This window comes from Poecilia formosa, unplaced genomic scaffold (assembly GCF_000485575.1).
Source record: "Poecilia formosa unplaced genomic scaffold, Poecilia_formosa-5.1.2 Scaffold190, whole genome shotgun sequence".
NCBI lineage: Eukaryota > Metazoa > Chordata > Actinopteri > Cyprinodontiformes > Poeciliidae > Poecilia > Poecilia formosa.
The window spans coordinates 1,223,853-1,237,118 of NW_006800129.1; the positions used below are offsets into that span (position 1 = coordinate 1,223,853).

The 13,266-nt window shown below is 38.7% G+C and overlaps 1 protein-coding gene across 3 annotated transcripts; it reads left to right on the top strand.

Moving 5' to 3' along the window:
- The first annotated feature begins 176 nt into the window (after positions 1–176).
- Positions 177–11,761, top strand: LOC103147817 (glucose-6-phosphate 1-dehydrogenase). Of its 3 annotated transcripts, none has more exons than XM_007566347.2 (14): positions 177–359; positions 2,728–2,808; positions 3,014–3,132; positions 5,724–5,761; positions 5,872–5,980; positions 6,073–6,290; positions 7,479–7,637; positions 8,006–8,131; positions 8,997–9,090; positions 9,177–9,363; positions 9,440–9,675; positions 10,528–10,604; positions 10,776–10,868; positions 10,968–11,058. In XM_007566347.2, exons 3-14 carry the CDS (start codon positions 3,019–3,021, stop codon positions 11,056–11,058), a joined length of 1,542 nt encoding a protein of 513 aa, XP_007566409.1. In that variant the 5' UTR covers positions 177–359; positions 2,728–2,808; positions 3,014–3,018. The 3 variants fall into 3 exon arrangements, with proteins under 3 accessions (XP_007566409.1, XP_007566408.1, XP_016534269.1); XM_007566346.2 differs by having other exon boundaries at positions 180–355; positions 10,968–11,761; XM_016678783.1 differs by lacking the exon at positions 177–359 and adding an exon at positions 501–606.
- Positions 11,762–13,266: the final 1,505 nt, after the last annotated feature.

Consider the following 13,266-nt stretch of genomic DNA (forward strand, 5'->3'; position numbering starts at 1 on the left):
AAAGAAGAAACATTGAAGTATGTCCTCTAAGTATACGTTTTTACACTGTAGTATTCAGGCAAGCGTTCGTTTGGGGGCGGAGTCTCTAGCTTTCGCCCCGCCCACACGCACGATCGATGACGTCATTCGCTTCTCTCAGTGATGGGATCCGCCGCGAGCGCTGGTGAGTTTGTGTTAAACCAATAAAATCTCTCAGTTTTGCCTTGTCATCTCAACAGGGAAGTAGGCAGCACTTACAAATTCACGTCGCCAGGCTTGGCTTCCGTCGCAGGGAGGGAGTTTGCAGAAAGCCTCCGTCCCGTCTCCGGGTCTGTTCAGGATTTAACAGCCAGGTTATCATCTTCTTAACAAACCTGTAAGTAAGTAGCAGGACTGTTCGCTTCACCGGTGTTAACTTTGACGCTTGTTACCGTTAGCTGCCGTTAAGCTAGAGGCTGTTAGCTTGCTGTACGCTTCAGTTTTGGGTTTGTTTCTTGCTACAACAGCCTGTGAGACGGGGGAGTTGATAGCTGAGCTGGGATGAGAGCTTTGTTGTCGGGCTTTAAGCACAGCTGCTGCTCACGAACACAATCACTCCTGATTGTCAACAAAGAGCTATATTTAAAGGTAATGTTCGCTGCTGTCAGCTTTATCACGCTCTGTGGTGCAGCAAGGTTTAACCCTAAATACAGGATTTGGGGAGGATTTGACTAATATCATTACGGTTGGTTGTGTGCAGCCTTTTTGACATGAACCCAAGGGGCTTGAGGTGTACTTTGTAAAAGAGACCCAGCAGATCAGGAGAAAATATTGAACAAACTACTGTTTCCTTATTAGTTGGAATTCACTGCTTTTTAGATGTTAAGCTTGTTAAGGTTGTAATTGACTGGCATTTAGTAATGTTTTATAGTTTCAAGCAACGAGTCCTTGGCTTTCTAATTAAATCTAATTAAAGTTTTAAAACTAAAAGTAGTCAAAAAGTCAACATCTCAAAGCACAGGTGTCAAGCTCCAGTCCACATTTAGATGCGTCTCTGCAGCAATAGAATAATTAGGTCATTAGCAAGGCTCTGGAGAACTTATCTACACAAGAAGGAGGTAATTAAGCCATTTCACTCCAGTGTTTTGTACCTGTGGCACATCTAAAAACTGCAGGACAGTGGCCCTTGAGGACTGGAGTTTGACACCCCTGTGTCAAAGCATTGGTAGATTATTGCATCTTCCCTCCTTAGTTGAGTTTGGTGTATCAACTGTAGTTCATTCAAAGCAAGATGGTTTTGGTTCCCATCCCATCCCACTGGGATCTCTCTGTGTTGAGTTGGCATGTTTTCCTTTAGCATATTTAGGTTTTCTCCAGCTTTTTCTCACATTTCAAAAAAACACATGTCAAATTTATGAGGTTAATAATTAGTCCTATAAGTGCTGGCGACCTAACTATGGTTCACCCAACCTCTGACCCACTGACTACTGGGATGGGCTCTAACCACTGCCCCACCCAATAAACGGGGTTAAGTAGGATGGATGGATTTTCTTTCTTTCTTTGATTAATGGAAAACAATAAGCCCAGAATTTATGATTTCGTTCACCTTTAGCATATTTGAATAAGCAGTAGTTAAAAATGAATCATTAGCCATCAAGTTATATATGAATATAACCTGATTATTACTTTTAGAAACATTAAAACATTGCTTATGTATTTACTTTATTGTTTTAAATTCTGCAATTTGTTTAGCAAGTCAGTGCAGACTGCAGTAACACTAAAGCAATGATGAATTTGAGGTGATGTTTTTTTTTTGGTTGTACTTTAAAGATTTTTTTTTTACTGAAAAGAGGTATGGCATATTACTGAAATTTAGAAATGGGCAAATATTCAAAAGGTTTTTCTTTAGTGTTGCATATTTATTAATGCCATGCATTTCAGCTTGGACATAATAAAAAATATGACATGTAGTGACAGAAAAAACGTCAGGAAAAGAAAAGCATTTTTGTAGTTGGATAAAAAGCCTCCGCTTGCTTTGCATACTGTTGAGAATATTTCAAACTCCTTCATATGGTTTTTGTCTGGAATATTATTTTTAGATTGACATGTCTGCTAATGTTTATGGAAGCATCAGTTCTATTGCGTTGAGTTTGAGGAGCAGATGGGATATTACACAATCCAGAAGACGTCAAGCTTTATAAATTAAGAAGTCCCTTATAGTTACTTTTATTTATCCTTTTTACTATAGTTCTGGAGAAAAGGTATTACCCCTTACATATTTCTTTTGATTTGTTTCAGAAGAAATTTGAGATGATCAAAAATCAGACAAAAATAATTGCGCTAATCCAAAATGATATTGTTCACCGACATTAAATTTAACTGTAACTACTCAAATTATTACCAAATACATCCTCAAATATAATTAATAGAACCGTCTCGAAAAAGTTGTATGAGGAATATGTGATGCGACTTTTAAAGCAGTTCTGTCCAAAACTTTTAGACCATCTTATTTAATATGAGAGTCAGTTCTATTCAACTCTACATTTTTCTCCAGGATGAGAAATAACTACTTTAACTCCTAGAATGTTTTACAAATTGGCATCATGAACTGAAATTTACCACACTGTATTGTAACAGTAATTGAATTGGAGTGCGTCTAATATAATTTGAATGTTTGATTGAATTATATATTTCTGGATTTGTACTAATGCTGTTTGATTCATAAAGCATCGGCATCAATGAGACATCTCTTCCCGTGTCACTCTGCAGAACGCCACCGTCTCCAAAAACACGGACCCGGTCACCAGGAAGTGCCATTACACTCCAGGACAGGGAGCTCAGCCACACCTGGTAAGGCCTCCATAGAGTCCTGAACACCAGGTCATAAGGTCACTCTGTGACGCATGTAGGAACCAAGCTGATGGTGATCTATCCTGTCCTTCACATCTCTATTAATAATCCCATCTGGCGTAGACTTTAAAAACTTTTTGTTGAGTAAAACTTATGGTATAATCCCCTTTATTTGCCTCTTTTTTTTTTCTTTCTGATTTTTCAGAGAAAATGACGCTTCCCCTTTCTCGTTCGGAGGTGTTCGGCGAGCTGCGCCAGGAGCTCTACGATGATGAAAAGTTCCACCAATCCGACGTGCACATCTTCATCATCATGGGAGCGTCGGTGAGCACCCTGACCTGAGAGATCATGACTTGTTCTCTCTGACCTGCCGTTTCTATTTTTGGTTCTGGTTCCACTTCTAGGCTTGGACCTTTGGCCGCTGCTTCCTGGAAAGTGTTTTGAAATAAAGAGAGTAACAATTGCGCTGATTTCAACAAGCTGTGAGCAAATATTGCTTGATCCGCTTTCAAAAACCTCAAACTTTGATAGTTCCTCTTTGTGTTTTGGCCAAAAACTAAAACATTTTCAGATTCTGTTGTTTTTATTTGATTTTTTGCTGATTAAATCCATACTTGGTGTTTTTCTGGAAAAAAGCTTCAGTTATCCAATTGTCTTTGTTCCTCATATCTTTCTGTCAGTAAATCTACTGGCTACTTCTTCAACTTAATTATAGGAGAGAAAAAAAAAGTTGTAGTTCCTGCTTTTCAATTGTCTGGTTTCAGGAACCATTTCATTTGATGCAATCTGAGGCCATTCATTTCCTTCTTTCTTCTTGTCTTGCATAATAATTTGCTTAATCTTCCTGTAGGTTTTCACTCTGTTTCATATTTCTCTTTCTTCTCTAGCAGTTTGTTCTTGAGACTTAAAGCTCAAGCATCGGGGATTAAATCTCTAAAGAGCCACATTTGTTTTGAGCTTTTGACTGCTGGTGTGCTTCTTTCTCCTGTAGTTTAGTCTTTATAAAACGGAGTGGGCTTTTTTTGCAGCGTCATGGTCTGTCAGCACTTTTCTTTCAATGGGATCTGCAGCCATGTAAAGGACAAGGCCAGGCTGTGTTCAGCTGGTTGTGCCTCTTTTATGGCTGTTTGGGTTGTAAAACTACTTTCTCTAACAGAGAGTTTGACGTTTAACACAGAGAAATTCTTTATCTCGTGGTTGATTCCTTGACTTGGTTGTTTTTGGAGAATTAAAGTGTTGCATTGCAGGCTGTTGATCAGAGTAATGAGTGTAAATTCTCTCTGGAAGCAAACAATCTTAAACAAAGTGGCAGAGTTACAAGTTGGGGGAGCTCCCAGACGAGGATTAGTGTTTTAAAGGGAAACGAGAAACGGCTAAGCTTGTTGGCTTGCATGTGAGGTCAGAAGTTCATTGTTATGGGGATTGCATTTTAATTGAGTTGACTTCTTATATTCATGCATGCCACACATTTTATACTTTAATTAAGGAAGCATTTTAATAAATTAGAATAACACTGGAAAGTTCATTTTTGGATGTTCTGTTTGACTAATTTAAGTAGCAGTGATGGATTTTAATTAATTTTCTTAATGTTATAGATCATTTTCTCACAAAATTAGAATATTAGAGCCAGGGCTGCAACTAACAATTATTTTAGCAATTGCTTATTGCATTAATTATTCTGATTAATTTGATAAAAAAAATGGCACATTCTACCAGTTTAACCACTTAATTTTTATATAATATTAGAAAAACATTAAACAAAAGATGCAAGTCAATTATTTTTAAATAAAAACATGTATTATTATTTTTTTTAGATGCAGTGATATACTTTCTTTAGTGAATGGTTGATCATCTGCAGCTAAGAAAATATTTCTAACATCAATTTGTGAAAACTCAGGCTGACTTAACAGCAATACAATGTCATGATGATCTGTTGATTATTTATTTTGATTAATAGATTTAGAGTCCATATACTTAATTAATGAGTAATCTATTACTGAATTAGTTGTCGATTATTTCAATAATCTTCACGTCATTATTGATCTGATTAAATACATTTTCAGCCTTAATTACATAAAATAATAAAAAAAAAACCCATCTATTATAGAAATGTTATGTTCTACAAAAATAATGAAGAAAAAACTGAATCTGTGAAATCCAGTATAAATTTTTCATTTAACTACTTAAGCCTTTTTTTATGTTATGTTAAAAATGTGTTATGAGTCAGTTGGTGACAGTTTAAATGTGAAATCATAATCTGTGTTTTCATCCCTGGATTAATGACCAAATCATCACTGCAGCTGATTAGCCAACAAATTAAACTCCACTGAAGTATTAGAGGAGGAAGATGAGAGATCCTGAAGCTGCTGATGATATCGATTTTCAGTAGGCTGGCATTTCTGTTTGTTAAATCATTCTTTTGTGTAATATAATAGATTAAACAGAAACTGGATTTCAGATTAACTTAAATAAATTTGAGCGATATCTTTGTAGTTAGTCTATACAAGTTTTACTTTTGATTTATTGAAAAGAAATCCACTTTAATATTTCAGTTTATTGAGAGAGACTGTGTGTTGCTGTTGCTCATCCTCGGTTTCTTAGCTGGAATGGACAGACAAAGCAGTAGTTGTGTAAACGTAGATTAGTTTTGAAGCAACAGGTTCCTCAGGAAGCAGCATATCAGTCTTTCAGTCTGTTGTGTCTTTGCCGTTTACTTTTGTTCCAATGGGATTACCAAGGTTGTGTAACTCCTGAATGAGACAAAGCTGAGTGTTTATCTAAGTATATAGAGTTATTAGTAATGCTGAACCAGATCTGGGTGTTGTGGGAAATCTGTTTTAAAGGAATGCATCTGGCTAAAATGCTGCAAAAATAAATGATTCAACTCCTTTCTGATGATGTGTTTGGGCCTTCAGGGGGATCTGGCAAAGAAAAAGATCTACCCAACTTTGTGGTAAGTGATCCTCAGTAGGAGAGCCGAACCTAATGGGGGGAAAAGGCTTCCTAATCTGTAACGTCAGGAGCGGGTTGTAATGAAAAATCCTCTCCTGTTTTCTGTCCCAGGTGGCTGTTTAAAGATGGCCTCCTCCCTGAGGAGACATACTTTGTCGGCTTTGCTCGCTCCGACCTCACAGTCGACGCCATCCGAACTGCTTGCATGCCATTCATGAAGGTAGAATTTGGCCCTCTGACGTCTAGCTTCATAAAATTAAACTAAGTTACATCCTATTATAGATGCGTCCACTTTGGTGCCCTCTGACGTAGGTGACGGAGACGGAAGCAGAGCGGTTGTCTGCTTTCTTCGCCAGAAACACCTACATCAGTGGGAAATACGCAGATGACGCCTCTTTCTCCAAACTCAATGCACACATGCTGGCTCTGCCCGGAGGACCAGAGGCTAACCGGCTGTTCTACCTGGCTCTGCCGCCGACAGTCTACCACGATGTCACCAAGAACATCAAGCAGCACTGCATGAGCACAAAGTCGGTACCAACTGGCCTCTGTTACTCTCTGCTCTTATTGTGTTTGTTCTGAATGGCGCTGAACACGCCACAGCGGCCTGCTCACACACTGAGGGGCAGCTTGTGTGACAAAAGGAACCATCAGCAGATTTTTGAGTGGAAATTTTCTACATTTAACTAAAAAGCTTTTCTTTGCTTTATTTTCAATGTCACTAAGCCGTTGCCTTTTAAAACTACTTTTTGCTGCAAGTGTTGGATGTGTGTCTCCACCAGCTCTGCACATGTACAGCTCTGGAAAAAATAAGAGCCCTCTGCACTGAGCCTCATTAAAAACCTGGTTATTCCACCAAATACTGATTTCTGAACTCCTCCTGAGTCAAAACCTTAGCATTGTTGTTTCTGAATGAGTATGAACTTGTTTTCTTTGCATTATTTGAGGCCTGAAAACACTGCATCATTTTAGTTATTCTGGCCATTTCTCATTTTCTGCTGTCAGTAGTTCATAGAATAAAAGAACGGTCATTTTACTCGTATACCTATAGCAAGTAAAATCAGAAACTGATCATTTTAAGTGGTATATTAATTTTTTCCAGAGTTGTATACAATTTTTTTCCCCCTCTCAATTCCTCTTCACAAAAAAATCTCAGCCAGATTGGACGGAGGGGGGAAGAACAGTTTGCCACAGATTCCTTATCGGATTTTTGTCTGTACTTTAACTAGGCCATTCTAACATGGATATGCTTGACCTAAACAATTTCATCATCCCGGTTGTACGTCTCGGGTTACGTGAACCTCCTCCCCATAATTATGTTTTTACAGCATCTAATTATCTTTAATTTCCCTTCTTTCTATTAAATTTGACCATGACTTCTTTTGTCATGTAATTTACTCAATGTCTTCAGAATCGCTTAGTTTTGGGTTAGGATTGTCAGGTGATGCCAAGAGGGCCTCTGGTTTTAATCTCAGCTAAGCGAAGCTTTCTTCGTGGTATTTAGTCGTCTCTTGTGTCTGTGGGAAAATCTCCAGCTTCCCACTGACCATGAATCAATGAATCAAGGGAGGGGCTTGGAAATGTGACTTTTCAAAGGACAAGTGTGGAACTGTTGGGACTTTTAAAAATGTAATAGTTGAGACACAAGTTGTTGAGACAAGCAAACTCATTCATGAGTTTTCTGAATGTTGAATCGTCTTCCTGTGTGTGCTGGTTAGGGGCTGGAACAGAGTGATTGTTGAGAAACCTTTTGGACACGACCTCCAGAGCTCAGAGGAGCTGTCCACACACCTCTCCTCCCTCTTCAGCGAGGATCAGATCTACCGGATCGATCACTATCTGGGCAAAGAAATGGTGCAGAACCTCATGGTGCTCAGGTACGAAAACCGTCCTCCCATCTCGCCTTTGCTGTGATACTTTATAAAGATTAAAATACTGAAATACACTCTGCTTATTTTTCATTAGTTGGCTTTAGTTGTAGCAGCGTCTGACTGACCTGCAGCATTTTAATAAAACCCAAATGCACTCTGAGCTCTCTCTGTTTTTAATTTCACGCTGAAACGACTGTCTGATTAAAGCAGGATTAAATTAAATTACTCTCTGTTTTCTAAAGGCTCCTGCGATTCATCTAAATTAACCAAGAACAAAGCTGAATATAAATGTTGGTGTGTTGTCATGAGCAGCTACCTGGCTGCTTTATGTTCTGCTGAGCTTGGAAAAAATAACGTGGCGTCGTTCTGTGCAGGTTTGGGAACCGAATCTTTGGGCCGATCTGGAACAGAGACAGCGTCGCCTGCGTCGTTCTCACTTTTAAAGAACCGTTCGGCACTCAGGGGCGAGGAGGATACTTCAACGATTTTGGCATCATTCGGTGAGGAAGGGGGGGAAACAAAAAAAAAAAAAAAACTGAAATGTACAAATATTTTACTACCGGTAGAACTATTTCAGAATAATTTTGGTTTATAATGAATAAAAATAAAAACTACAGAGTAACAGAGAAACAACATAATATTTATGCCAATATAAAAACAAAAAAAAGTATCAAACCTTTTCATTTTACCTTAAGAAAAACACTGATATCATCGCCCCCTGGTGTTAATAATGTGCAAACACCATTTCCAGTAGAGCATCGGTTCCTTTTATTAAATAAGGTTGGGTTTTTTTATTCCTGTTTAACCATTTTTGTTGATTTAGCCATACTTTTAGGATAATTATCATCACCTTTCTCTTCCCTCTACTCTCCATTTCCTGTCCATTAACTATTCATTAAATTCCTCCAGAAAACCTTTAAAAAAAGTCCAGAAGCTGTCCTTGTTCAGTTCTTTTTTAAAGCTCCAGCTGTTATAAACATTTTTCATTATCGCTCAGTATGAAGTTTTAGCCACAGTTTGATGAGCAACACCTTACAAATACAGACTTTGAAAAAAACTGATAAACATAAAGCATAAATAAAAACTTTGGTTTGTTGGTTCATTTCTTTGTCCAATATTAACTGTTTTTATGAGTTTTTGTCATGTGGATTTTTTGTTCTGGTTGAATAGAAAATTTTCGTATTTTTGAGGGTGTGAGATTATTCTGCTAGAATAAAAGTGAATTGATTTTGGAGCCGTTTATAACAAATTAGGAAACATAAAATACAGTTGGTTTACGGTCTACATTTATCCAGTTTCCCTGTGATCTCAGGCGTCATTGTGTCTTTTGCGTAATGATCTGTTTGTTCCCTTTGTCCCGATCAGAGATGTCATGCAGAACCACCTGCTCCAGATGCTCTGCTTGGTTGCCATGGAGAAACCAGCCTCCACCAGCTCCGACGACGTCAGGGATGAAAAGGTGCTGAATTTATCTGCTGCAAACAAACAAATGCTTCACATTTACCCTCGTTACCGATTCATTCAAAACCGATTTTCCTGCTGCAGGTGAAGGTGCTGAAGTGTATTCCTCCAGTGACCATGTCGGATGTGGTTTTGGGTCAGTATGTGGGGAATCCTGAGGGCGAAGGAGACGCTAAGCTGGGTTACCTCGACGATCCCACCGTGCCGAAAGGATCGACTCAGGCCACCTTTGCCACGGCTGTGCTCTATGTGCACAATGAACGCTGGGATGGTAAAGAGAACCAACTCTTTAAAAGTTCAGCAGTCGAGTCGTCTTTTTGTAAGGCCTTGAAAATGTTCCTGCACAGGCGTCCCGTTCATCCTGCGCTGCGGCAAAGCTTTGAACGAGAGGAAAGCCGAGGTGCGGCTGCAGTTCACGGACGTCCCAGGAGACATTTTTGACAACAAGTGTCAGAGGAACGAGCTGGTGGTGCGAGTGCAACCCAACGAGGCGATTTATGCCAAGATGATGAGCAAGAAACCCGGAGTTTACTTCAGCCCTGAGGAAACGGAGCTGGACCTCACCTACAAGAGCAGATACAAGGCAGGCTGCACCTGATTTGTTTCTCATTTTAAACTTTTCAGTGGCATGACGGCAAACCTAACTTTAGTTCACATCAGAAGTTAACATGCATGATTACTGTGCCTTTAAGCAATTTGAGAATGTCTTGACGATTATGTCATTGATTTGTAATCAGTTGTGGAGGCATGAATGTGGCTTGTATTAAGAAAACAAACTGCTTCCTTGTTGGACATCATAGAAAAATGCAAAGAAATCAGCCCAAATAACTTCTGGACTTTTACAAGTCTGGTGTATGTTTGAGTACAGCTTCCACATTCATCAGTAGAGACAAATAATCATATAGAAGCACAAATATCCACATTTATAGCCATCAGAGTTTGATGTGAAATGTGTGTTTACTTTTACAAATGTATTCATTTTTACCAGCCAAGGGTAAAGTGTGGACAGTGAGGACCTTTTCCTGGTTCCTGTTTTGCAGTTCTCTGTACTCTAGTTAGATTAGAGGTATAATGGGATTTAAGTTGTGTGTAATTCATAAAATAGCATAATGTGGAAATATTTAACTAACATCTCAAGACATCAAGCAGGAAGTTTGGGCACAAATGGGTCTTCCACATCGACATTAACCTGAATCATACAGCTAAGTCAGCAGGTTAAAAACAATGATGTTTACAAATCACATATGAGAAACTCCACATACAATTCTGACTGCGGCTTTTAGCTCATCAAAATAATTTTGGTAATCTCATCCGACCTAAAATAAGATTCTTGATTGGATTTGTCAGACAGTAAGGTGGGGAAATGTTTGCATCAAGTTGTTTCAAACATAAACCAGATGTTTCAAACAGACTAAAGAAGTCTTCCTGTTCCCAGGATGTGAAACTCCCAGACGCTTATGAGCGACTCATCCTGGACGTGTTCTGTGGGAGCCAAATGCACTTTGTACGCAGGTCGGTTTCTCTCCCGCCTCACTTTCCTGTTAAACCTGATAATCCTGCATGAGCTTCACTAGATGGCGCCAACGTGCATTACCAGTTTGATCTTATCAGTTGTGAAATTTGAGTTGCAAATAAGTTGACACTAAAGTTCCTTGAATATTGTGACTCTTCTTGTTGCTGCAGTGATGAACTGAGAGAAGCATGGCGGATCTTCACCCCCCTTCTCCATCAGATTGACAAAGAAAAGCCAAAGCCGATTCCTTATAAATATGGAAGGTAATGAATAGAAATTCTGCCTTCTGGGGAAAAGAAAAAGGCAGGTTTTTTTTTCTTGCCATGAACCCAATTTGTAACTGTTTCTTTTCTTTCTTTCAGTCGTGGCCCCTCGGAAGCAGATGACCTAGTTAAGAGAGTCGGATTTCGTTATGAAGGCACTTACAAATGGGTCAACCCTCACAAACTTTGAATAGTAACGAGATGCAGAGGTAGGTAGGTAGAGTAGGAGGGGCGCAGCAGAAAAAGTGAGCTATCCAGGAGAAGAGCAAGAAACAAATTCAAAACATTTTATGTCCTCAGGAATTATCAATTAATTTTAAGTGCCCAAGCGGTCATTGATACTTAATTTTTTTTATACACACTGAAACAATGTCTTACTTTATGGCGAGACCAACTTTGATTTGACAAAAGCAATGAAGGTGAATTTAAGTTTCCCATCATGACTTGGTAAAAGGAACAAGCGAACATCAGCTGGTGGCAGAACAACACCAGCTGTTAGTCTTACACTTTTTTATTTCTAACTTCTGATTGTAATGCTGTTAAACTTGCTCTGCATTGGTAGTAACACAAGTAGGATTATTATTTTGCTTTGCTTTCCCTGTTTGGGACCAAAGACGTAGAAAGTGTGGAGGATAAATGCATAAATTAGCACAAGCCTTTAGGTTTTGGGCAGAACGAGCAATACAAGCTGGGCCTGCGCTCGCCCAGATCGAAGCTTCATTCCACTTTGTTTACATTTTTTGTTTTCCATTTATTGATTCTATATTTGAACACATCCAGGCAGCAGGTTTTTTTGGCTACAAATCGGCTGAATGTAATATTGAACGCTGCTGCTCTGTATGTAAAAGTAGCAATGCTTCCATTTATTTGAATAAACTAGTTTTGCTTCTTTATTCTGTTTTATTGTTTTATGTTTCAAAGCCCAAAATAATTTGACACATTGAAAAGAAACGGGTTGACCTAAAGGAGCTGCATAAAACCTAAAAGGTTACATAAAGGGGAGTACCACAGGGAGCTGTACTCTCACCATTTAGTTTCACTTTGTATACCTCGGTTCTGTCATCTGCAGAAATACTCGGTTGATTAAGTCTGTTCTGGATTTCTTCTGTCATCTCATCTTTTGAGGCTGCAGCTTCAGATCCAGGGACTTAAAAAGGCTCAACAACCCGATAAAGAGCGCTGGTTCTGTTTTGATGAGGAAGATCTGGAGCTGATGGGGCAAAGAAGGATTCTTCATGAAATTAAGAACAATTATGGACAACCCTCACCATCGTTAGACTGCTTTACAGCAGTCTGTTTTCAGTCAGAGGCTTCTTTAGAGTCACTGTAACACAGACTGCTACAGGAAATCCTGTCCACAGCCATCAGCTTCTACAGCTGAAACCTTGGATAATGAGTTGCATTTAATTTCTCTCTGGAATCAAAGTATTTTTGAATTTGAAGAAATCTTTTTTTCCCCCCCAACTTATCTGAAATGAGGTTTTTAATAAACCAGAAGATTTCTGTACATAACTCAAAATGAAAAATACACATTAAGTAGTTTATAACTTTAAAGTAATAAAATTGCCAATGGTTAATAAAGATAAGTGACAACATCACACAGACTACTTACTAACGGGTAGTCTGGTCAGGGTACGGTATCAAAACTTTAAACTTGGAGATCTAACATTTAGTGAGTTGTAAGAAACTGTTTTATGGTCTTTCGTGCTGTGAAAAGGTAAATCTGCCCCTTTACAGATTTCTTCTTTTTGCAAAAACCCAAATCATTAAGAAAAAGTGTTTTCAAATATAGTATTCAGGAGCCACTGGGTTTATCCTGTAATCTGTACAGGATGAACCTCACTTCATCCTCTCACTCTAATGAAAAGCAGATGTTGACTGAATGGATGGATGGTTGTATTAAAAAGAAAAAAAATGGAAACCAACCTGGACTTATGTGAAAACAAAAGGCTAAACTGAGTTTGAGAGTTAAACTCCACCAGCCTCACTCAGGACTGATCACTGCCTGACCTGCAGAATCAATAAATCCCGAAACGAAACCATCAGCATCCATCAGTCTGGACCAGATTACAACGGTGTTTCTGAAGCTTTGGTGAACCCCAGTATTTCACAAATATAGAAAACTTGGAAGAGTTGTTGGTCTACTAAAATTATTCCAAAAGCATCTACGACTCAACCAGGAGATCACAAAAACACCGAACCACTAAAACACAGATGACATCAGGTGACGTCAGTGTTACCTGCTAACCAAAAACAAAAGACCGACACTTGCATAACTACAATCTTCTTCCCAAATGTCTTTGGGAAAATATTCTGTGGACTACCAGGAAAAATGTGGAACATTTTGGACGATTTGCATCCAGCAGCATTTTTAAAGTAACATAAAAGAGGCTATTTT